Consider the following 23,580-nt stretch of genomic DNA (forward strand, 5'->3'; position numbering starts at 1 on the left):
AACCAAAAGGCTCGAGAAGCTTTAACAACCCTTCGCTGGCACCGTCACCGAAGAGCAAAGCCTCGATAATCCTTAAAGATCAAGTCACCAACTGGAAGAAGAGCCCATCAATCTTGAAGATCATACTGTTGACCAAACTGCTCAGGGTTCATATGAAAATGTTGCGAACTTCCTTGATCTTTCAAAGCGTGCATGTCCTGAAACTGCTCGTGGTCATGTTTAAGTTCGAAATCAAGCCTCAACGACCCTGACTCAAGATCAAGTGTCCACCACCCTTGAGTCAAATCCAGTTCAAGATTAAGTCTGTGGAAAGTCCTTTGGAGGAAACCAGAAAACTCCTCCAGCCTAGTTCAAGATCAAAGATGTGGAAAGTCAACAAGCACAACAAAATACGTGCCGATTCATCCATTATCAAAGCCAAGGATCGTCTACTACGTGAAGCTCCTTGTGGTCCAATTTCATCCAAGATCAAGCCTCAACGGCCCTTGAAGAAATTTCAAACAAAATTCAAGAACAAGCTTTAATGGCACTTGAAGAAACTCCCAGACCAGTTCAAGATCAAGCCTCAACGGCCCTTGGATCGACATCTACATTAAGGGACTTCAAAACGCATCTTCTACACGTGACAAGAACATGTATACTACGCGCCTTGAAGTGGGGGCATTTGTAGACATTGAAATTTCGTTGAAATAAATGTTAGCCATCACATTAAAATTACATTTGTAAACATTGAAATTTTAGTGAAATAAATGTTGACCATTGCATTAAAACTACAACCTTCACCCAAATTCACCTACAACATACACCCAAATTCCTACAACAATCCATCCAAATTCACCTACAACCTTCACCCAAATTCACCTACAACATACACCCAAATTCACCTACAACAATCCATCCAAATTCACCTACAACCTCCACCCAAATTCACCTACCCAAATTCACCTACAACATACACCCAAATTCACCTACAACAATCCATCCAAATTCACCTACAACCTCCACCCAAATTCACCTACAACAATCCACCAATTCACCTACAACATCCACCAAAACAAATGGATGGTGGTGGTTCATTCCCAAAGCCTATAAATAGGCTCCTCCATCAAAGAATCAAAGGAGGATTTTTTACATACACTTTCTCTACTCCCAAATTGGAAGAGAAGTCACACCACACCAAAGCCTTGAAGCCTCGAAACTTAGAAGCTCTCAAGCAAATCCCGAAGGATCAAGAAAGCCCTCTTCGTTCTTCGTGAAATCCTCATTCAAGATCAAGCCCCAACGCCCCTTGAAGAACTTCCACCCATTCAAGATCAAGCCCCGACGGCCCTTGAAGAAGGTGTTCATCATTCATCAACTGTTCGTCCAAGATCAAGCCTCGACGGCCCCTGGATCAACAACACTACATCTACACGTTTCAAAGATAGAATCAGAGGCCAAATTCGTAGAAGAGATTGTAACCCCTAAATCATTAATACAAATATTATTTTGTACACGTGTTCTTGTCTCATTCATTGCAGGAATTCCGTGTTTACAACGACAATTTTGAATTTAGTTTACTATATATTTGTTCCTTGGTATACAAATCAGCTTGAAGTTTTCAAACTGGCCCTTTGCTTTCAAATACATCCAGTTAATCAGGCCTGAGCAGATATAAATCGTTGTGTCAAAGATTTGCATGGAACTTGAACAAACACTATGAAGCTCGAAAAGCAATCAGATCGATGACCATGATATGAAATTCTTTATATATTATAACTTCTCATATGGTGAAACCTGAAGAAAGTCATACTGTTCGTGGCAGGAATTCTCGTCGGGGATGTTTCCTGGCCGACGAGCACACAGCTCCCCTGGAGGTTCGGCGCCGGTTGAGGGCTGCTGTCGGGCTTCTGCTTTCCTGTCGGGCTTTGTCGGGCAAGTCTCGTTGGGAAAGACTCTTCGGGCAAGACTCTTCGGGCAAGGCTGAAAGAGAAGGACAGTGTTAACTTTTAGAGGTGCCTTTGTGGGGCCTTAGGTGTAGGCATTGAGGCTCACAATCAAGGTTAACATTTTAGTGCTCAGGCGTGCCACTGCCATCTTCAGCATGGCAGATGTCGAATGGATGTCAAGTTTTAGTTGTGAATATGCATATGCCCGAGAAACCGTGTTAGATATAACAGATGCCTTTGTGGGGCCTTAGGTGTAGGCCTTGAGGCTTCTTGTCAAACTAAACCAGTACTTGAGCATATTATATTTGGTCTTTATGGTTGTCGGAGTCTTATAACTATTATATTTCTGATTATCCAAGTCTGAGAGGTAGAGCGAACCCAAATAGGTGCCTTTGTGGGGTCTTAGGTGTAGGCCTTGAGGCTTCCCATTAGAGTCCTTTCTTATACTCAAACCATCTAGACCGCAGAATAGAATGAATCCAAATAAGTGCCTTTGTGGGGCCTTAGGTGTAGGCCTTGAGGCTTCCTATCAGAATCCATTCCATACTTAAGCGTTCTATGATAATCATGATATAATAGAAATAAAACCAAGAGGTAGGTCGATTACTTGCGCCCCAAGTAACTTCGGACTTCTCGTTTATCAAGGATTGTCGTGGATGAGTTAAGTCCACATAAAGTTCTTTTTTATGCCTTGAGGTCAAGGACTTTTAAACTAATCAGATTTACATGCCTGAGGGCTTAGGACTTGGATCTGATTTAAACACTGAAGATATATTCAAATCGGATCCAAGTACTGAGAAAGCTTTGTCATCGTGATTTTGCTAGAAACAACTTGCATATAACTGGAAATATACAACATATTGCTAGACTTTAAAGAAAGAGAAGACAAAGACAGAGCAAAGCAGGTTGGGCAAGATTAAACTTTATCAATTAAGGCCGATCGTCTTGCAGGTCCCTATCTTTGTAGTTCTGTCAAAGGTCTGAAAGCTTAGAGGGGGAGAGGGGAAAGGAGAATACAAAAGGTGAATCGATACTACAACAAGTTCGAACAAGGTAGCAGAGCTATTACAAAGGTTGGGAGAAAGGATTATCCCGCGGGGGATGAAGGCTTGGGCTGACTACAGCTTCGTTTTGAAAGGCAAATCTGGCTTTTTGAGCAGAGTTTGTGCTTTTGTTTGTTTGATTGAGTGTCCTTATTCCTGTCTTCTCTTCCTCCTTTTATAGACGACTCGGTTTGGCTCCTGTAGCGACAGCTTTGCCCGAATGCGGTCTGAGGGTAATGACTCATCAGTTTTATTACATGTAATGCCCCCATAAAGTACTTTATGGGCTGTGCAGTCTGATCAGTCTACACCACTTGGTCCTTGGGTAGGTAGGCAAGTGGCCCTTATGAATTGTATCTAGTCAGAAAAGGCCCTTTCCTGCTTCTCTAAGTTTCGGCCGGGCCTTGATCTTCTATTCCTCCAGGCCTCCTTTTGGGCCGGCTCCATCCGTGGGCCAAAAATCAAGTTTCAATCCAAACACGTACATAAACAATACAACCCTTTGAGAGGCTCTAAACCGGACCATATAGCTAATACTCTCACTTTCTTGCACACGAGTGAAGAAGAATAGAAGCTGCTTGCGCTCGTACAGCCAAAATGTACTGATCTCCACATCAATTAGGCCTCCATTGACGTCTTCAAGCACATACAACGTTGACTTGGAGGCTTACGTACAGCTCCCTCTCAAAAGCTTTATAAAATTTGCATTCATAAATTAGTGCTGAAAATTTAGTACATAAACGCTCTAGTGCTTTTAGATTGAAACACATCTCTATTTATTTATATATTTAAAGATGATTGGGTTCACCATGCAGCAACAAGAGCATAAACCCTAGCTAGTTATTAGTGATTAATTCTTGCTCCATGGTGAGCCACTTGATTGAATGAGTTCCTTCTTGCAGTTGCCAAAATAGTCTTGTCAGCCACGATGAAATATGCCATTCCAGCCACTGCATGCCATCAAATTAACATTATTTTCCCTCAATTATAATGATAATTATGCTGTAATTAATAAGTTTTAAGAAGATTGTGATATAAATAATTAGGGCAAGGATTAAATAAAACCTGTGGAGATTATGAGGGCCTGAGCAGTGGGATTGAGATTGGCTCTTGCCCAAGGTAGCATCCTCACACTAGCCATCTGCATATATTAAGCATATATAAAATTAGATGTAAACCCTGAAACAGTAGCTAGTAATTTATAGAGCCTGAAATATGATGAGATCGAAAACTTACAGTTGGAATGGCAGTGGCAATGGTGGCAACAACAGCTGCCTTAGCTCCTGCTTTTACACCCTCTGATGATCCAATTAGAAAAGAAAAATAATTACACTTCCGGAAGAAATTGTAAAAGTGAATTACTTGAAAAGAGAAGAAAATTAATTTATATAAATGAAAATATTGGGATATATGGCTGAGTGCGGTCCCCCACTGAAAAAAAGGATACCTTATACTTTATCCATTTTCTGAAGAAAAGCCATTTACATGGAAACAATACAAAATCTTAATCACATTATTAGCAGATTGCAGTCTGCAAATGTATATGCTTTTTAGAGAGGGTCATGGTAAAGAGCTTTATATGCTGCAATTCATAGGAATCCGAAATCCCATGATGCTTAACATCATGAATCACCACATGACAAATTCAAAAGCCATCATAATATAAAATATAGCCAATAATTAATAAATAGAAAAAACCAGTAATTAATTAATATAATGCTTATATGAATGAAGTTAGTCGAAGGGAAAAAGCTTTTTTCGGAAAATGCTTGTTACATGATATGATGAGAGAGGAATAAAATAAAAGAAATTTATAACCGGTTGCAAGACAAATATACAAGTAGAGCGGAGCCACAGAGAAAAGAAGCTCGAGCATACCACGGGAATAGCGCTTAGCCATGGCCAGTTGGTCAATTGAGGTCTTCTCAAAGGGAGACTGAGCCATATTTTTTGACATTGTTGGAGATTAACTAGTTGTAAAAAATAGGTATTTGAAGAAGTGAACGAAGAAGGTTTTTGAAACTCTTTGGATGAATTGAAATGTTGGATTTGGGTAGATATTTATAAAGGTTTAGGAAGCACAGATGTCGTGAGTGAGTGAGTGGTTTCATTGAATTCTGGGGTCCGAGTCACTTGTTTTCAGTTTCACCTTTGGTTGTTGGTTGGTCAGTTCAGGCTTTTTATCCTCCAAGTGCCCATGGTTTTGTCTGGGATATTGGGTAAACCAAGTGATGGTTGAGGCCTTTAGGGTACCAATGTAAATCAAATATAGAGGGATTTTCTGGTGTCATCAATTTATTTCTTTATAATTATTTATTTGACAAATAATATAATTTTTAAAACATATGATAAATGTTTATTAGACGGTACAGTAATTAAAAATTTTGATTGTATTAAAATAAGAAATGCAAAGGAGACTCTTAAAAAATGAGACTCTCCATGGACCTTTCATCACATATCTTTTTGCACAATTTTTTACAATGTTAACACATAAATTATACTAAAAATAAGGTGGCAGAAAATTTATTGAAAATTTTACTTTTGAGAGAGTTTTCTTGGTATTACTCTATTAAAATATCTCTCCAGTTTTGAAATCCACACTGCTTATATTATCCATTGATGTTACTAAAGTGACCCACGAATCAAACAATCTGACTTATTTTCAAAGTTTTGCACGTTATTTTTATTTAGGTACTATATTCCACTTTTATTAAAGTCATTTTCTGTTGAGTTGGGAGTGGAAACTGCAACTGGTTTGGGACAAAGCTGCCGCAATACCATGGGTTTGCCCTTGTGCTTTCGTTCCATACGCACCTCAACAATTGATGAGATTGAGACAGGTGTCCTAAAAACAAGGGTTTAGATCACCAAGTGATCTGCTGTTGCAGATATATATATATATATATGGGTAAACTGTCGGTTTACCCCCTGAACTTTCACCTCACTTTCGATTTCCCCCCTGAACTTTTCTATTGGAAAATTAAGGACTCAAACTAATTTTTTTAGCCAATTTGCCCCCTACCGTTAGTTTTTCATATATTCCATCCATATTTCCGTTAAGTGAGACCATGTGCATAACATGTGAGGATAGTTAAATCATTTCAATTTAAAAATGATTAAAAACTGAAAATAAATAATAATAATAATAATTTTCCCTCTATTTTTTCCCGCTAATTCCTATCCTCAATTTTAATTTTCCCTCTCATTCCTATGCATGAGAAATAACATATGGTGTTATTGTCTTCATAAGTAGCTAAGTTAATCTTTTTTTTGAAGCATGTACTACCATTTTTATTTTCTCTAACAAATTAATAATTTGACAAATGCTCATGGTGTTATTGTCTCCAAAGCAGTGCATTAATATAAGAAACATGTCCATAAAAAAGACTAGGGTTTCTTATATTAATGCACTGCTTTGGAGACAATAGCACCATTAGCATTTGTCAAATTATTAATTTGTTAGAGAAAATAAAAATGGTAGACAATAACACCATATGTCATTTCTCATGCATAGGAATGAGAGGGAAAAATAAAATCAAGGATAGGAATTAGCGGGAAAAAATAGAGGGAAAGTTTTGCTTTTTTTATTATTTTCAGTTTTTTAATCATTTTTAAGAGTGAAATAACTTAACTACCCTCACATGTTGTGCACATGGTCTCACTTAACGGAAATATGGATGGAATATATGAAAAACTAACGGTAGGGGGCAAATTGGCTAAAAAAATTAGTTTGAGTCCTTAATTTTCCAATGAAAAAGTTCAAGGGGGAAATCGAAAGTGAGGTGAAAGTTCAGGGGGTAAACCGACAGTTTACTCATATATATATATATATATACATATATATATCATCCAAAATCCTGGATAGGGTTTCTCTTTCCCAGTTCATGGTTTTCCCTTGAGTGGGTGACTCAGCAAGAAGATAAATAGAGGATCCTCACGTTCACCCTTAATGATTCATCTGGAATCCACTAGAAAAGTGAGAGAATTCTCAAAGACTATATTGATAAATTTGGAATACAAAAGATGAAACTTAGAGCAACACTTACATTGCCTATTTATTCTACTAGTAACATCAGATTAATTATACATATTGAATGCTGTTTAAATCATAGTGTAACTCATGACCTATTGGTCTTCACCCTACGCCTATCAAGCTGTGCTTCGAATTCCTCCGCTAAACGTTCTACGTCAGACTCCGTCACTTCAGAAGAACTCGCCCCCGAGTTATCTTCAGGATAAAGCACTTCATCTTCACGGTATTCAAACAAATCTGCAACATTAAAAGTGCTCAAAATTCCCATAGATGCGGGCAAGTCAACAACATAAGCATTGTCATTGATCTTCTTCAAAATCTTATACGGTCCGTACTTGCGCGGCTTCAGCTTATTGTAGGTTCCAACAGGAAATTGCTCATTTCTAAGATACACCATCACATAATCTCCCTCATTGAAGACTTTAGCACGCCTATGCTTGTTTGCAGCAGCTTTGTACCTAGCATTGGTTTTTTCTAGCTTATCTCGCACTTATTCTTTAACCTCCATAACGTTTTTAGCCATATGTTGAGTGCCTACGCTAACTCCATGGGCTTTGGGAAGTTTAACCAAGTCAACAACATGGTTAGGAATTGAAGTATAGACCAAAGAGAAAAGGGACTTTCCTGTGGCACTATGAGCAACATTGTTGTAAGCAAACTCCACTTGAAGCAAGGCATTATCCCACTTCTTTGACTTATCAGCACAAACACTTCGAACCATGTTGCCAAGCGTTCTATTAGTCACCTCCGTTTGGCTATCGATTTGTGGGTGCACTGTACTACTACGTTTCAAAGTAGTACCACAGAGCTTTCATAGCATAATCCAGAGGTGATTCAAAAAATTGGTGTCACGATCAGATGTAATAGTTTTGGTACACCATGCAAACGCACAACCTCCCTGAAAAACAATTTGGCTATGTGAGTAGCGTCATAAGTTTTTCTACAAGCTATAAAGTGTGCCATCTTAGAGAACCTGTCAACCACTACAAGCACAAAATCGACCCCACTTTGGGTTCGAGGAAGTCCTAGCACAAAGTCCATATACAAATCTTGCCAAATATCGGTAGGAACCGGTAAAGGCATATAAAGACCAGTATTTTGTGCTTGACCATTTGACACCTGACAAACATAACACTTTCTCACAATTTTGCCAACATCCTTCTTCAACTGAGGCAAAAAATAACATTCCTCAATTCCTGCAATGGTTTTGTCCATGCCTAAGTGTCCACTCAAACCTCCTCTATGAATATCTCAAATAAGCATCTTTCGTAAGGATGAGCTAGGAATGCACAACATGTTGCCTTTAAACAAATACCCATCTCTAATGTGGTAATCTGAAACAGGTTGATTCTGATCACACTTCACCCAAACTTCTTTGAAATCAAAATCAGCTTCATATAATTCCTTTAAAAACTCAAACCCCACAATCTCCTGTGCTAAAGTAATCAACAAGTTTGCTCTCCGACTCAAAGCATCGGCAACACGATTGAGAGATCTAGATTTATGCTTAATCACAAAAGGAATTTTTTCAAGGAAAGTGGCCCATCTTACATGCGTTTTACTCACACTTTTCTGGTTGTTGATGAACTTCAAAGCTTGATGATCAGTATAAATAACGAATTCTCGTTGCACTAGATAATGCTCTCATTGCTTCAAAGCATGCACAACCGCATAAAATTCCTGATCATAAGTACTCCATTTTTTATGAGCTTCACTCAACTTTTCACTAAAGAATGCCATTGGTCTTTTTTCTTGAGACAACATAGCTCCCACGCCCAATCCACTTGCATCACATTCAACCTCGAATATCTTCTCAAAACTGGGAAGGGCTAAACCCGGTGCAATGCTAAGCTTTTCTTTAATCAACGCAAAGCTTTTGTCTTGTGTTTCACCCCATTGAAACTTCCCTTGCTTAAGACACTCAGTAATAGGAGCTGTAATGGTACTAACGTTTCGTACAAAACGTCTATAAAAAGTAGCGAGGCCATGGAAACTACACAACTCATTTACGATCTTTAGAGTCTGCCATTATCTGATTGCATGTACCTTATCTTGATCCACATGAATTCCATCTTCGCTAACAATATACCCCAAAAATAGCAACTTATTTGTAAGGAATGTGCACTTCTTCAAATTAATATAAAGTTTATTCTCTTCCAGAACATCCAAAACTTGTCTCAAGTGCACTAAATGCTCTTCTTTGGTTTTACTATAAATCAGGATATCATCAAAATACATAACAACAAATGACCCAATAAAAGGACGCAAAACTTGGTTCATAAGTCGCATGACAGTACTTGGTGCATTTGATAATCTGAATGGCATTACCAGCTATTCATACAGATCATCCTTGCTCTTAAATGATGTCTTCCATTCGTCTCCTGGTTTAATTCGAATCTAATGATAGCCACTGCGCAAATCAATTTTCGAAAACACCTTAGAACCCTCAAGAACATCTAGCATATCTTCCAATAGCGGAATTGGAAATCTATACTTGATGGTGATCTTATTAATGGTTCTACTATCAACACACATACACCATATGTTATCCTTTTTTGGCACTAACAAGATAGGGACTGCACATGGACTCATACTTTCATGAATAAATCTTTTTTTTAGTAGCTCTTCAATCTTTTCCTTCAAGATTGCATTTTCTTTTGGACTCATCCGATAATGGGGTAGATTAAGAAAGCTTGCTCCAGGGATTAAATTAATCTGATGTTGAATATCTCACATAAGAGGAAGTTGTTCTGGTAAATCTTCAGAAACCAAATCTTCAAACTTTCTCAAAATTTCCTGCACTTCTATGACTTATATCAACATTTGTCACCATGAGCCCCTTAAGTGCAACTAGATACGTGAATCCAACTTCTTTGATAATGTCTTCAAACTCGTGGCTATTCCTGGAGATAGCTAGAAAATATGAACTCCCAACTTGTGGTTTTTCTAATTTTCCAAATTGATCAACAGGAGCAAGAGAAATTTTGCAAGAACCCCACTCAAAGATAAACACATTATCATGCCCTTTGTGGGTAGCATCAACATCAAACTACCATGGCCTTCCCAGTAATACATGGCTGGCATCCATGTCAATTACATCGCACCAAATCTCATGTTTGTAATGCTTACCGATAGAAAGAGGAATCTTGCATACTTTTGTCACTTTCACCGACGGTTATTTCTTCACCCAACCCAACATATAAGGATCTGTACGTTTCTCTGTCAGAAGTTTTAAATAATCAACCAGCTTTTGTGACACAAAATTCTCACAACTACCACTATCCACAATCAATGTACACACCTTGTTGTCAGCAAAACATAAAGAGTTGAATATATGATTTCTTTGCCCTTCTTGTTTAGGCGAAATGAGAGCTTGTTGTAGCATCATGCTGAGCACTCCATTAGCAATACGAGTCATCATCAAATTCACAACCTCATGATTATCTTTATATGCAAACTCAGCCCCATCATAATCATCATTATAATTTCCACCGTGATCATCAACTTCTTCGGTTCCTTTTACAAGGTTCGCTTGTTTCCCCTTTGGACAATTATTAGACTTGTGGCCATGCTGGAAACATCTATAACAGTCACCAGTTGCCCTAGCTTATGGACCAAGGTATGGCCTCTAATTTCGATTCTGATTAATGTTAATGTCCCGACTGCTCTCTCCTATGTAATTCTGCCTTTTATAATTTGTTTATACCATACTTGACCAATCCCAAAACTACTGAGCACCGGTCAACATTATACCGTCAATGACCCAGAAGAGTTTCCCTACAACCAGGAGGCCAATCATAGCGCGACACGTGTCGACATCAGAAGCTAATCATAAGGCGATACGTGTCAAAATCAGAAGCCAATCACAACACGACACGTGTCAATGTCAGAATGAAACTAGAAACTCTCTTCTATAAATAGAGATCATTCTCTCACAATATTTCCTAATGTCATTTGTACTAAATCATTCACTAGTACTCACTAAAGGAGAGCTTGAACCTATGTACTTGTGTAAACCCTTCACAATTAATGAGAACTCCTCTACTCCATGGACGTAGCCAATCTGGGTAAACCACGTACATCTTGTGTTTGCTTCCCTATCTCTATCCATTTACCTATTTATCCACATTAGTGACCGGAGCAATCTAGCGAAGGTCACAAACTTAACACTTTCTGTTGTACCAAAGTCCTCACTGATTTTGTGCATCAACATTTGGCACCGTCTGTGGGAACGACACTTATTCCCACTTTCTTCAACTTTGTCAAGCTGGTTTCCACCATTCGTACTTTCTATTGACTAGGCATCCCTCTCCAACATGGGGAGTGAAGAAAGCCACATCACACAGAATGACACCTCTCTTGCACCTAGTGCGAAGCAACGAAAGAAGGAAGGAAAGAGGGTTGCTCTTCAAGCTACAGTCGATAAGCTAGAAGCTTAAAACAACAAGATAGCAATGAAGAATGAAGTCATTCATGAGCAGTATGAGAAGCTCTTTAAGACGCTTCACGAAACTATACGTACTCAAACACGCGAGCTTGTTGCTCCTGTGGACATAACCATCATCTAGGTGCCCCCCAACACGGAGGGTCACCTTTCCTCGACATGGGTATCCCTGATGAGGAGCGAGCTAATCATCAAAACATTGATCAACATGAGACTTCTCTCAACCCAGCTGCTTCGACCTGAAGCAGGAGAAATGGAAGAAGATACCTCCTTGTAGAAGGGTTGGAATGATCGAAAACTGTTTATCGTGACTGCCGAGACTTCCTAAAGCAACGTCGAGATAATCCCCTCCACATATGCTCGAAGATTAATGACCCAAGGGTTTCTGAAAGACTCGGTCCCCTCCCACGACCCAGGCCAACTGCCAATCTAGGGAAAGAACGACATGTCCTAGATGTACATGAAGGTACATGGGACTCTGAGGTATTCCGACAGACTTACCTTAGAAGTCAGGACGGCGAGTCCAAGGAAAAATCACACGCCCTTGCTCAAACTTTCCTACTTCCAAGAGGCGATTGAGACTTACGAAAGAAAATCCTAGTGATACATGACTCCACTCAAGACCCCTTGTCTTACAGCTCCTTGAGGAAGTAAACAAGTTGAAGGCCGAACGTCAGGCCGAGATACCTGACTGGAACCAACCCAGGCCTGGCCCTCTCACAAGGAGGATCCTTGACACCCCCTTCAAGCGAAGATAAAACAAAAGCTTGGTTTACAACTCTATACTGGAATAAAGGACCCAATTGAACACCTTAACCTCTTTGAGTCCACCATGGCATATCAGATCCACACCGACGAAGAACGATGTCTTCTCTACCCCTCCACCCTCTCCGGCGGAGCTCTAAACTGGTATTGCCGTCTTCCACCTGAGATAGTAGACTCATTTAAAGAACTGAGGAAACTGTTTGTCTCTCAACACATCTTCCAGACCGATCGCTTGCATTCTACAGATGACTTGTACACTATTTACCAAAAGCCGGACGAGTCACTACGAGAGTATGCTGGTCGTTTCAGCCATGAGTATTCTCGCTGCATTAAGGCAGATGACATGACCGCCCTCAAGGCCTACGTGATTGTTTCTTCAAGTACATGATCAATGCCAACACTTGGAAAACTTACCCTGAGGTGATGGCACATGCTTACGACCATGCCTTCGTCGAGGTAAGGACATATCAAGGGAAACCCTCCACAACCACCCTTTATCAGCAAGTAAGGAGTAGAAGCCATATCCAACCAAATGAGAAGACCTCGACCTTCCAAATGGCAGCAGTGTCTCCCCCTGCTTTACTTAATACTTTGCCAAGTCAACAGACATATCAATCTCAGTTCAAAAGGAAAGATTTCCATCCTCACCAGTCTCATTTTAGTAAAATGAGTAAGGGACACTATCGCGATAACTAAGGGTATCGCCATGATAATCCCCGACCTCAAGCAGTCAACACAGTGGGTCAAGCACGTGTCAGGACAACCCCTACCCTGAGGTATGAGGCATACACACATTTGAACGCCACATGCGTGGCTATTTACCCCAGCATAACACACTTGATACCAAAGCCAAAGCCGAGGCATCCGGATTACAAGCCCACGAAGAACACGAGCACGTTTTGCTACTACCACGAGCATAACGGCCATGACGGCGAGAAGTGTATCACCCTTCGTGATCATATTGAAGCTTTGGCACGTGAAGGAAAAATTGATCAATTCCTTCTTCACCCTCTAAGGGGTAACCGTAACCAACGCCAGGTAAATGTGATATATTCCATAAGTGGCGGCACACCCATATCTAAATCTTCCAACAGAGCCATGAAAAATAGTGAACGAGCTTTAAGGCCTAACTAGGATCCAATATGTTTCTACCCTGAGGAAGAAAGAGGTATCATCTACCCTCCCAACGACCCACTGATCGTGGAAGCTCACATAGCCAACTTTGAAGTACGACGAATCCTGGTAGACACGGGGGCTTCGGTCAATATCATGTTTGCTGAAGCTTTCAGGGTACTTAATGTAGCTGAACACTTGCTTGACCGCTCGATTTCCCCTTTGATAAGCTTCTCCGGTGATATCATGCAACCCTTGGGGAGCATACACTTACCTTTCACCATTGGTACATGCCCTTACACAGCTACCATTACCACTAACTTCCTGGTGGTTGATTGCCCAACGGCATACAATGTCATATTCGGACGCACATGCATCAATGATCTCAAGGCCATGGTATCCACACATATGTTGTTGATGAAATTTCCAACCCCCTATGGCAATGGTTACATCAGAGGAGATCAACTTAGTGCACGATCATGTTACAACACTTCGGTCAAGCAACAACACCTGCATTTGCCCAAGGAAACCCTTTCTATACATGACCAAGTCATAAAGACCAGCCCAGACGAAGACAACTTGGATCTTCACGGTGGCAACAGTCAACCTGACGATCCTCGAGATGACTCTTTCACCCAGCAAGCACAACCCGCTGAAGAGTTGGAGAAGGTTTCTATCTCAAAAAATTATCCAGATCGCATGGTGAAGATTGGTACCACTTTGTCACCACCCATTTGGTTGGCATTGATCTCTTTTTTGCAAGAGAACACTGAGGTCTTCGCCTGGTCATACGAGGACATGCCAGGCATCTCTCCCGATATAATCTGTCATCGCTTAAGTATTGACCCCAAGACCAAGCCAGTGAGACAGAAGCGAAGATCTTATGACGCTAAACGGTACGAGGCAATGAAGGCAGAAGTTGAAAAACTCAAAGGCATAGGCTTCGTCCGCGAAGTCAATTATCCAACATGGGTAGCAAATGTTGTCCTTGTTAAGAAGAATCCAACCAAGGAAAGTCTCCTGCTCCAAAAGGTCTTGTGGAGAATGTGTGTCGATTACACCGACCTAAACAAAGAATGCCCGAATGATAGCTTTCCTCTTCCTTTCATAGACAGACTTATAGACTCTACGACAGGGTGTGAACTCCTGAGCTTCATGGATGCTTACTCAGGATACAACCAAATCCTCATGAACCCTCCGGACCAAGAACACACAACCTTCACTATTGACAGGGGACTATATTGCTATAAAGTCATGCCCTTCGGCCTAAAGAATACAGGAGCGACTTATCAGAGACTGGTCAATTCAATGTTCGCCTAACAGATTGGGAAGAGCATGGAAGTTTACGTTGATGATATGCTAGTCAAGAGCAAACATGCTGACCAACACATCACCAACCTATCTGAAACTTTCACCATTCTGAAGAGGTATCGAATGAGGTTGAACCCCAACAAATGTGCCTTCGGTGTAGGCTCTGGAAAATTCTTAGGCTTCATGATAAGCCAACGAGGCATTGAGGCTAATCCCGAGAAGATCAAAGCAATCTTCGACATGAAGGAACCGGTAACTTCAAAAGACATCCAGAGCCTTACTGGCAAGGTGGTAGCCTTAACTAGGTTCATCTCTAAGGCCACAGACAGATGTGCTTATTTCTTCAAAGCACTTAAGGGAAGTAAGAAGTACATTACATGGACTGATGAATGTGCTGAGGCATTCAAGAACCTCAAATACTACATGAGTAAAGCCCTTTTGCTCTCCAAACCTGAGGTTGGTGACACTCTCATTATCTATCTGTCGGTATCGGCTTCAGCAGTAAGTTTCGTTCTCATTCAAAATGATGGTAATGTCGAACAACCTGTCTACTACGCTAGCAAGGCCTTACAAGATGCGGAGACACGATACTCCAACATTGAGAAATTGGCTCTAGCATTGGTCATGTCTGCTTGAAAACTTCGCCCTTACTTCCAAGCACACTTCATCATCATGCTTACCAATCATCATCTTCGACAAATACTCCAAAGTCCTGACACTTTCGAGCGAATGATCAAATGGCGATAGCATTGGGTGAGTTTAACATCTCCTACCAACCAAATCCAGCTGAGAAGGGCCAAGCAGTGGCAGACTTCATCGCCGACTTCACATATCTTGTTGACATTGTTTCTACGCCTAAAGAAGTGGTTTCATTACCCTCAGAAGCTTAGAAAATATAACCAACAGCCCCAACATGGAGTCTATATGTTGATGGCTCGTCCAACCAACAGGGTTGTGGAGCAGGACTAGTCCTTACGACCCCTGACAAAGTGGCGATGGAGTACCCTATTCGTTTCAAATTCAAGGCGTCGAACAATGAGGCCGAATATGAAGCCCTCATAGCAGGCTTACGTTTGGCCAAACACCTTGGGGTTAAACGAATTGGTATCTTCAGTGACTACAAATTGTTGGTTAACCAGGTCATCAATAACTTTGAAGCTAACGATAGCTCCATGGCAGCATATCTGGCACAAACACAATTGTTGCTCAAGCACTTCCACTACCGGATCACCTAAATTCCTCGAGCGGTAAACAGTCATGCAGATGCTTTGGCTCGCCTCGCCTCAGCGGTGGAAGACAAGATTGGGAGAAAAAATTCAGGTTGAATTGTTGGCAGCACCAAGTACCATGGTTGCGGAAGTGTGCAACTTACAACAAGAAGATAGTTGGATTACCCCGATTTATAGATTCCTTGCTCATGGCACCCTTCTAAATGACAAAGTCCAAGCTAAGTAAATTCGATACAAGGCTACCCGTTACTTGATCATTAATGTCCAACTCTACAAATGAGGTTTTAACCTACCATACCTAAGATGCCTTACGCTCGCAGAGGCGGAAACTGTCCTTCAGGAAATACATGAAGGAGTCTGCGGTAAGGGTGGGCACTTAGAACCAAAAATTGAAATCGAAACACGAACCAAATCGAACCGCACCGAACGATTTGGTTACGGTTTTGAAACGGTTTCGATTTTGAAACCGAACCGCAACATAGAAAACGGTTTGGTTTCGGTTTTGGCTTTTGAAAACCACACCGAAACCGAACCGCACCGCAAATATTAGATTTCATGTTTTAATTGTTGTTTGTTAGAATCCATACACTTAGTATGGACTCAACCACACAAGAATATCATCATTTATCACATTTTTTCGTTCATTAACTTGAAGAACTTTTGTTATTTTATACCATCACACACACACACACTCATATATATATGTACAAGGGTGGACTAATCTTGTTATCAAGAGTCGAACAATGATCTAATGAAATCCACTCATTTGAAGCATGATATCACATATTTTAGTATGAAAGTTTCACTCACGTTAAATGAATTCAAAGTTATTCAACTTGTTTTATGTTATACCTTCTATGGGATATCCTTTTGTTGCACAAACATGTTTTAACATCACAACTGCATTCAACATGCTAATTGTTTACATAACAAATGTCTTTTTCCTATTGCTACTGGGAAATGCTTATTAATATGTTAAATTACAAATTGTAAACTTTTTTCTTAAAAATCAAACCGAAACCGTTTGAAACCGCATCGAACCGAACCAAATGGTTTGGTTTCATTTCAGTTTTGGCTTCAAAACCGCACTGAACCAAACCGTAAAAAATTTTGGTTTTGGTTTCGGTTTCACTTAAAACCACACCAAACCAAACTGTGCCCACCCCTAGTCTGCGGAGATCATGCTGGATCTCGATCCCTTGCACACAAGGCTTTTTGCCAAAGATATTACTGGTCAACACTCCACCAAGTTGCCATCAGAATATCTCGCTCATGTGATAAGTGTCAATGCTACGCAACTATTCCTCACTCTCTTCCCGAGCTGCTCACTCCTATGATCAGCCCTTGGCCCTTCGCCCAATGGAGAGTTGATTTGATCGGCCCAATGCCTGCAGGGAAGGGCAAGGTTCGCTATGCAATCGTTGCAATTGACTACTTCACAAAGTGGGTCGAAGTAGAACCCTTGGCAACCATTACTGAGGCAAAAATAGAAGACTTCGTATGGAAGAACATCCTTTGCAGATTCGGCATTCCCAATGCGATAGTCATTGACAACAGGCGACAGTTCGACAACAATAAGTTCAGGATGTTCTCCTCTAAGTTCAACATCAACTTATGTTTTGCCTTCCCAGCTCATTCCCAGTCTAATGGACAAATTGAAGCCATCAACAAAATAATCAAGCGAACTTTGAAAACCAGCTTGGACAAGGCTAAAGGTTGTTGGCCAGAATTTGTACCCCAAGTTCTTTGGTCATACCGCACTTCGTATGGGACATCAACAGGAGAAACCCCATTCTCACTTGCCTTTAGTACAGAGGCGGTTGTCCCAGTTGAGCTTGAGCAAGCAACGTTCCGAGTCCAGAACTACGTGCAAAGCGAAAATGACAAACAACTTACCCTCAACTTAGATCTAGTCGAGGAACACTGAAACCAGGCTCACTTGAGGAATGTCGCCAACAAGCAGCGCATCTCCAACTACTATGACTCAAGGGTCAAACCTCGTTCTTTCAAAGTAAGGGACTGGGTATTGAAGAAAAAATTACTCTGCGACAGAGTCCCGAGTGAATGAACACTTAGTCCAAACTGGGATGGACCGTTTGAAGTTGTTGGCATCAGTCGCCCTGGCTCCTACAAGCTTCGAAGCTCCGATGGCAAGACCCTTGGCCATCTATGGAAAGCTAATCACTTGAAGTACTATTACAAGTAAACTCACATTGTACAAGTGTTAAGCTTCAGTCGTTCGGCATCCTATGTAACGAAGACTATTTGGCATGAATTCAATAAAGAGGTGATTTAAACAACTCGATCCTAATCCTCTTACATTCCTAGCAATGAAACACTCGAGTTCAAAGCTTCAACATGAATGATTCCAACATGAAACAAAGTCTAAGTATATGTCAACAAGACTATACAAATAAATGAACAGCTTCACAGTATATTCGTTCAATCATACATTCCAACACATTCATACATAAGTCAACTGTGCTTTAAAAGGGTTTAACATATTTTGTGTCATTCGACACTTGCTACAATGTGCCTAGACACCTTGCCCTTATTCTCACCAACCAGGTGATGAAATGTACAACCCGTACTCTAATATCATTTGGCAACTTGCCACTCATGCCACCAACCAGGTGAAGAAGTAACTCATCTTCATGCCACCAACTAGGTGATGAAATGTACAACCCGTACTCTTCTTCATGTCACCAACCAGGTGATAAAATGTACAACCCGTACTCTAATATCATTTGGTAACTTATCATTCATGCCACCAACCAGGTGATGAAATGTATAACCCGTACTCTCCTTCATACCACCAACCAGATGATGAAATGTACAACCCGTACTCCAATATCATTTGGCAACTTGCCACTCATGCCACCAACCAGGTGAAGAAGGAACTCATCTTCATGCCACCAATCAGGTGATGAAATGTATAACTCGTACTCTAATATCATTTGGCAACTTGCCACTCATGCCACCAACCAAGTGAAAAATGAACTCATCTTCATGCCACTAACCAAGTGATGAAATGTACAACTTGTACTCTCCTTCATGCCATAAACCAGGTGAAAAATGAACTCATCTTCATGCCACTAACCAAGTGATGAAATGTACAACTTGTATTCTCCTTCATGCCACAAACCAGGTGATGAAATGTACAACCCGTACTCTAATATCATTTGGCAACTTGTCATTCATGTCACCAACCAGGGGAGGAAGGAACTCACATTCGTACCACCAACCAAGTGATGAAAGCAACTCACCATTCATTCCACATACCAGAAGACGAGTGGTACAACTTGTACATGTGAACTTCTAGCATTCACAAATAATCAAAAACCCTCAAGCTTGACAACTCAACTAGGGGATCACTTATGCCCAACAAGAGTTATAGTCACAAACAAAGTCTTATTGCAAGCCAATAACAACTTCAGTGCATGGCATACGAAGATCAAGTTATTTAGCCCTCTTGCATTTGCTTCAAACATTTCCTCTCTGTAACAATGCAAACACTACAACTCGTAGAAAGCTTCACACACTCTTAATCAAGACAGTGTGAAGCAAAACCAATTTATGGTGCCAACAAGAGCTTCATCAATAGAGGGCAACCACAATTCTCAAAAGCTTCACACATTCTTGATCAAGACAGTGTGAAGCAAAACCAATTTATGGTGCCAACAACAAGAGCATCATCAATGGAGGGCAACCACAATTCTCAAAAACTTCACACACTCTTGATAAAGACAGTGTGAAGCAAAACCAATTTATGGTGCCAACAAGAGCTTCATCAAAGGAGTTCAACCACAATTCTCAAAAGCTTCACACACTCTTGATCAAGACAGTGTGAAGCAAAACCAATTTATGGTGCCAACAAGAGCTTCATCAATGAAGGGCAACCACAATTCTCAAAAGCTTCACACACTCTTGATCAAGACAGTGTGAAGCAAAACCAATTTATGGTGCCAACAAAAGCTTCATCAAAGGAGTTCAACCACAATTCTCAAAAGCTTCACACACTCTTGATTAAGACAGTGTGAAGCAAAACCAATTTATGGTGCCAACAAAAGCTTCATCAATTGAGGGCAACTATAATTCTCAGACCTTCGATGCAAATTCAATTTATATGGTTCATCCAAACCTTCGACTACTACAAGGTGTGGCTTGTATCACAATCTTTTGCTCAATAGTGTGGAAGCAAAATTTGTATATGTTGTCTCTCCCACATTTTCAAATTTCTAGTTTCCCAAAAAAAAAAAAAAAGGAAATTCAACAAAGCTTCATCAATGGAAGACAACTACAAATTCTCAAAAGTTTCAACTCCAAAGCTTCACCTACAAAGCTTCAACTCCAAAGCTTCACCTACAAAACTTCAACTCCAAAGCTTCACCAACAAAAGCTTCATCAATGGAGGACAACTACAAATTCTCAAAAGCTTCACATTATCTTGATCAAGATAGTGTGAAGCAAAATCAATTCGTGGTACCCAACAAAAGCTTCAACTCCAAAGCTTCACCTACAAAGCTTCAACTCCAAAGCTTCACCTACAAAAGCTTCAACACAAAAGTTTCACCCACAAAAGCTTCAACACAAAAGCTTCACCTACAAAAGCTTGACCCACAAAAACTTGACCCACAAAAGCTTGACCTACAAAAGCTTGACCTACAAAAGCTTGACCACAAAAGCTTGACCTATAAAAGCTTCACCTACAAAAGCTTGACCCACAAAAGCTTGACCCACAAAAGCTTCACCTACAAAAACTTGACCCACAAAAGCTTCACCCACAAAAGCTTCACCCACAAAAGCTTCACCTACAAAAGCTTCACACTATCTTGATCAAGATAATGTGAAGCAAAATCAATTCATGGTGCCCAACAAAGCTTCAACCTCAAAGCTTCAACACCAAAGCTTCACTTACAAAGCTTCACTTACAAAGCTTTAAAATATATATATATATATATATATATATATATATATATATATATATTTTCAGAAATTTCAAAAATTCGAAAATTCGAAAATTCAAAAATTCGGAAATTCAAAAATTCAAAAATTCAAAAAAAAAATCGAAAAAAAAAAATTGCCTAGGCCTCCTCCTCTTTGGGCCTAACAACTTTCATAGCAAATATATATGAAGAAAGAGTTTTGGGCTACCACTTAGAAAGGAAATGCCTCATTCGTCAACTCCCTCGACCGGAGACTTAGGGGACTCCTACCATATGCTACTGCACCTTAATATTTTCAGAAGTCTCACCACCACTCAGTGACTTAGATTTTTCAAGTCTCCAAACGAGAAGTTTTCCTCACTCGGGAAATTAAGGGAGCACTACCTCAACCTACATGCTTCACTCACAAAGCTTCAACATACAAGCTTCAACAAAAGGAAAAATTCAAAGAACTTAGTGAAGAAGGCTTTGGTGTATTTAACACAATACGTTAAAATGAAGCAAATCTTGTTTGTTGATATCTCCGATAAGTTACAAATATGTACATATACATGAATCAAAATAAACAAACAAGAGGGAGCCTTCACAAAGGTTGCTCAAGAGAAGTCTCAGCAGTCGGCAGAGCCTCAGAAAGAGGAGGCACCAGAGGGTGATTATTCGGAGCCTCAGTACTAGGCAAAATCCCAGAAGGAGAAGGCACCGAAGGTTGATTATTTGGAGCTTCATTATGCGGTACAACCCCAGAAGACGAAGGCAATAAATGTCTTTGGAACAAACCCACAAACCTCCGTTGATCTCCTGTTTGAGACTTATCACTTCAGCCGCCAATGATTCAACTTGGCGAGTTCGAGCAAATAGGCGTTGGGTCATATTAGACACAGAACTTGCACACTGAACACTGAGAGCCAGAGAATCCTTAACAGCCAACTCATCAGACCGTTTGGAAAGTAATCTGTTATCTTTGAGAGTGAGAAGGTTCCTGGCCACCACCGCAGCAGTCATATCATTCTTCATCACAGAGTCCTCAACGGTAAGAGGACTAGTAGGGTATAAGAAGGATGGGCACCATATGTTGTCTTGAGAAGGCCTGGTTGCCTCTTCACCAAAGTTCAAGTCAAAACGACGGTTGGATGGGCCAGACATTCTCAGAAATGATAAAGGAGAAATGAGGTGCAATAAATCTCTGAAGTAAGAGGAAAATTCCTACAAGTAATAACTCTCTGAATGTACCCCTTGCACACAATTGGTGCCCTTATAAAAGAAAGGGCAACAGGGCCGTTAGTTCAAAAATCGAAGAGGCACCACTCTCCGGATTCTGAAAAGGCACCACTCTCCGGATTTCGAAGATGCACCACTTTCCACATGCAACATCAGCTCCTCGGGTACCACATATAACTTTGCCAAAGATCTCTGACAAAGTTTAAACACATAAATTTTGAAGGTCCAACTACCCTACTATTACCCACAAGGGTAAAGGAACAGCACCACTGCTTGATAACTAGAAGGTCCCAATGTGTGTCAACCTCCGTGCTCCGTGATAAGGCATAATGGTAAAAATGCCCAACCTTTACTCACATTCGAGAAAACACTCCCAAGAAGATTGCTTGCTCAAAAATCGAAGAGGAACCACTTTCCGAATCTCGAGAGCTAGACTCCCAACAGGATTACTTTCTCAAAAATCGAAGAGACACTACCCTCCGAATCTCAAGAGTCGGACTCCCAACAGGATTGCTTTCTTAAAAATCGAAGAGGCACCGTTTTCTGAATCTCGAGAGCCAGATCCCCGAAAGGATTGCTTGTTCGAAAATCGAAGAGACACCGTTCTCCGAACTTCAAGAGCCAGATTTCCTTGGATAAAGCTTGTCTGCAATCTTCACACGCAACATCAACTTTTCAGATACCACAGACCACTTTTTCAAAGCGCTCTGACAAGGTTAAAACATGTGAAGCTTGCAGCTCCCACTACATTGCTATGACCAAGAAGGGTAAAGGAATAACATTATTACTTGCTCAAAAATCGAAGAGGCACTGCCTTCTGAATCTCAAGAGCCAGACTCCCAACAGGATTACTTTCTCAAAAATCGAAGAGGCACCGCTCTCCAAATCTCAAGAGCCAGACTCCTAATAGGATTGCATTCTCAAAAATCAAAGAGGCACCACTCTCCGAATCTCGAGAGCTAAATCCCCGACAGGATTGCTTGTTCGAAAACCGAAGAGGCATCGCTCTCTGAACTTCGAAAGCCAGATTTCCTTGGATAAAGCTTGTCTGCAATCTTCACACGCAACATCAGCTTTCCAGATACCACATACCACTTTGTCAAAGTGCTCTGACAAAGTTAAAACACGTGAAGCTTGCAGTTCCCACTACATTACTACGACCAAGAAGGGTAAAGGAATAGCATTACTACTTGTTGTTAGGGAGACTCCTATATATGTCGACCTTCATCCTCCACGGACAGGCAGACCAGCAAAAATGCTCAACCCTTCCTCATATCTGAGAGGCCACTCCTAACGAAGCCTCTCGAAATACTCAACTTTCTTCCCCCCCCCAATAATACCTATGCAAACCAGCCACACCAGAGCAAGAGTATCTCATATCATCAGGATCAAAAGCAAGAGTATCCCATATCATACTTTTTCCCTGTCTTTTCCTTTGCCCTTGTTTTTACCTGCAAGACAAAGAGAAAGAGAGCAATCAGTCAGCACTTGGAATCAAGCTTCCAGTCAGGAACTGACTGCCTAGAACCCCTTGCCTGATTACTTACCTG

The 23,580-nt window shown here is 40.7% G+C and overlaps 1 protein-coding gene and 1 long non-coding RNA gene across 2 annotated transcripts; both read right to left on the bottom strand.

Moving 5' to 3' along the window:
- Positions 1–679: 679 nt before the first annotated feature.
- Positions 680–1,246, bottom strand: LOC126603658 (uncharacterized). The gene is made up of 2 exons (XR_007616318.1): positions 839–1,246; positions 680–770 (listed from the first exon to the last, which is right to left on the bottom strand). It is a non-coding gene; the product is annotated as an uncharacterized LOC126603658 (long non-coding RNA).
- A 2,417-nt stretch (positions 1,247–3,663) lies between these two features.
- On the bottom strand, positions 3,664–5,022 carry LOC126603656 (early nodulin-93-like). The gene is made up of 4 exons (XM_050270575.1): positions 4,850–5,022; positions 4,208–4,269; positions 4,037–4,112; positions 3,664–3,921 (listed from the first exon to the last, which is right to left on the bottom strand). Exons 1-4 carry the CDS (start codon positions 4,926–4,928, stop codon positions 3,815–3,817), a joined length of 324 nt encoding a protein of 107 aa, XP_050126532.1. The 5' UTR covers positions 4,929–5,022; the 3' UTR covers positions 3,664–3,814.
- Between the last annotated feature and the right edge of the window lie 18,558 nt (positions 5,023–23,580).

Source organism: Malus sylvestris, chromosome 15 (genome assembly GCF_916048215.2).
Source record: "Malus sylvestris chromosome 15, drMalSylv7.2, whole genome shotgun sequence".
Lineage (NCBI taxonomy): Eukaryota > Viridiplantae > Streptophyta > Magnoliopsida > Rosales > Rosaceae > Malus > Malus sylvestris.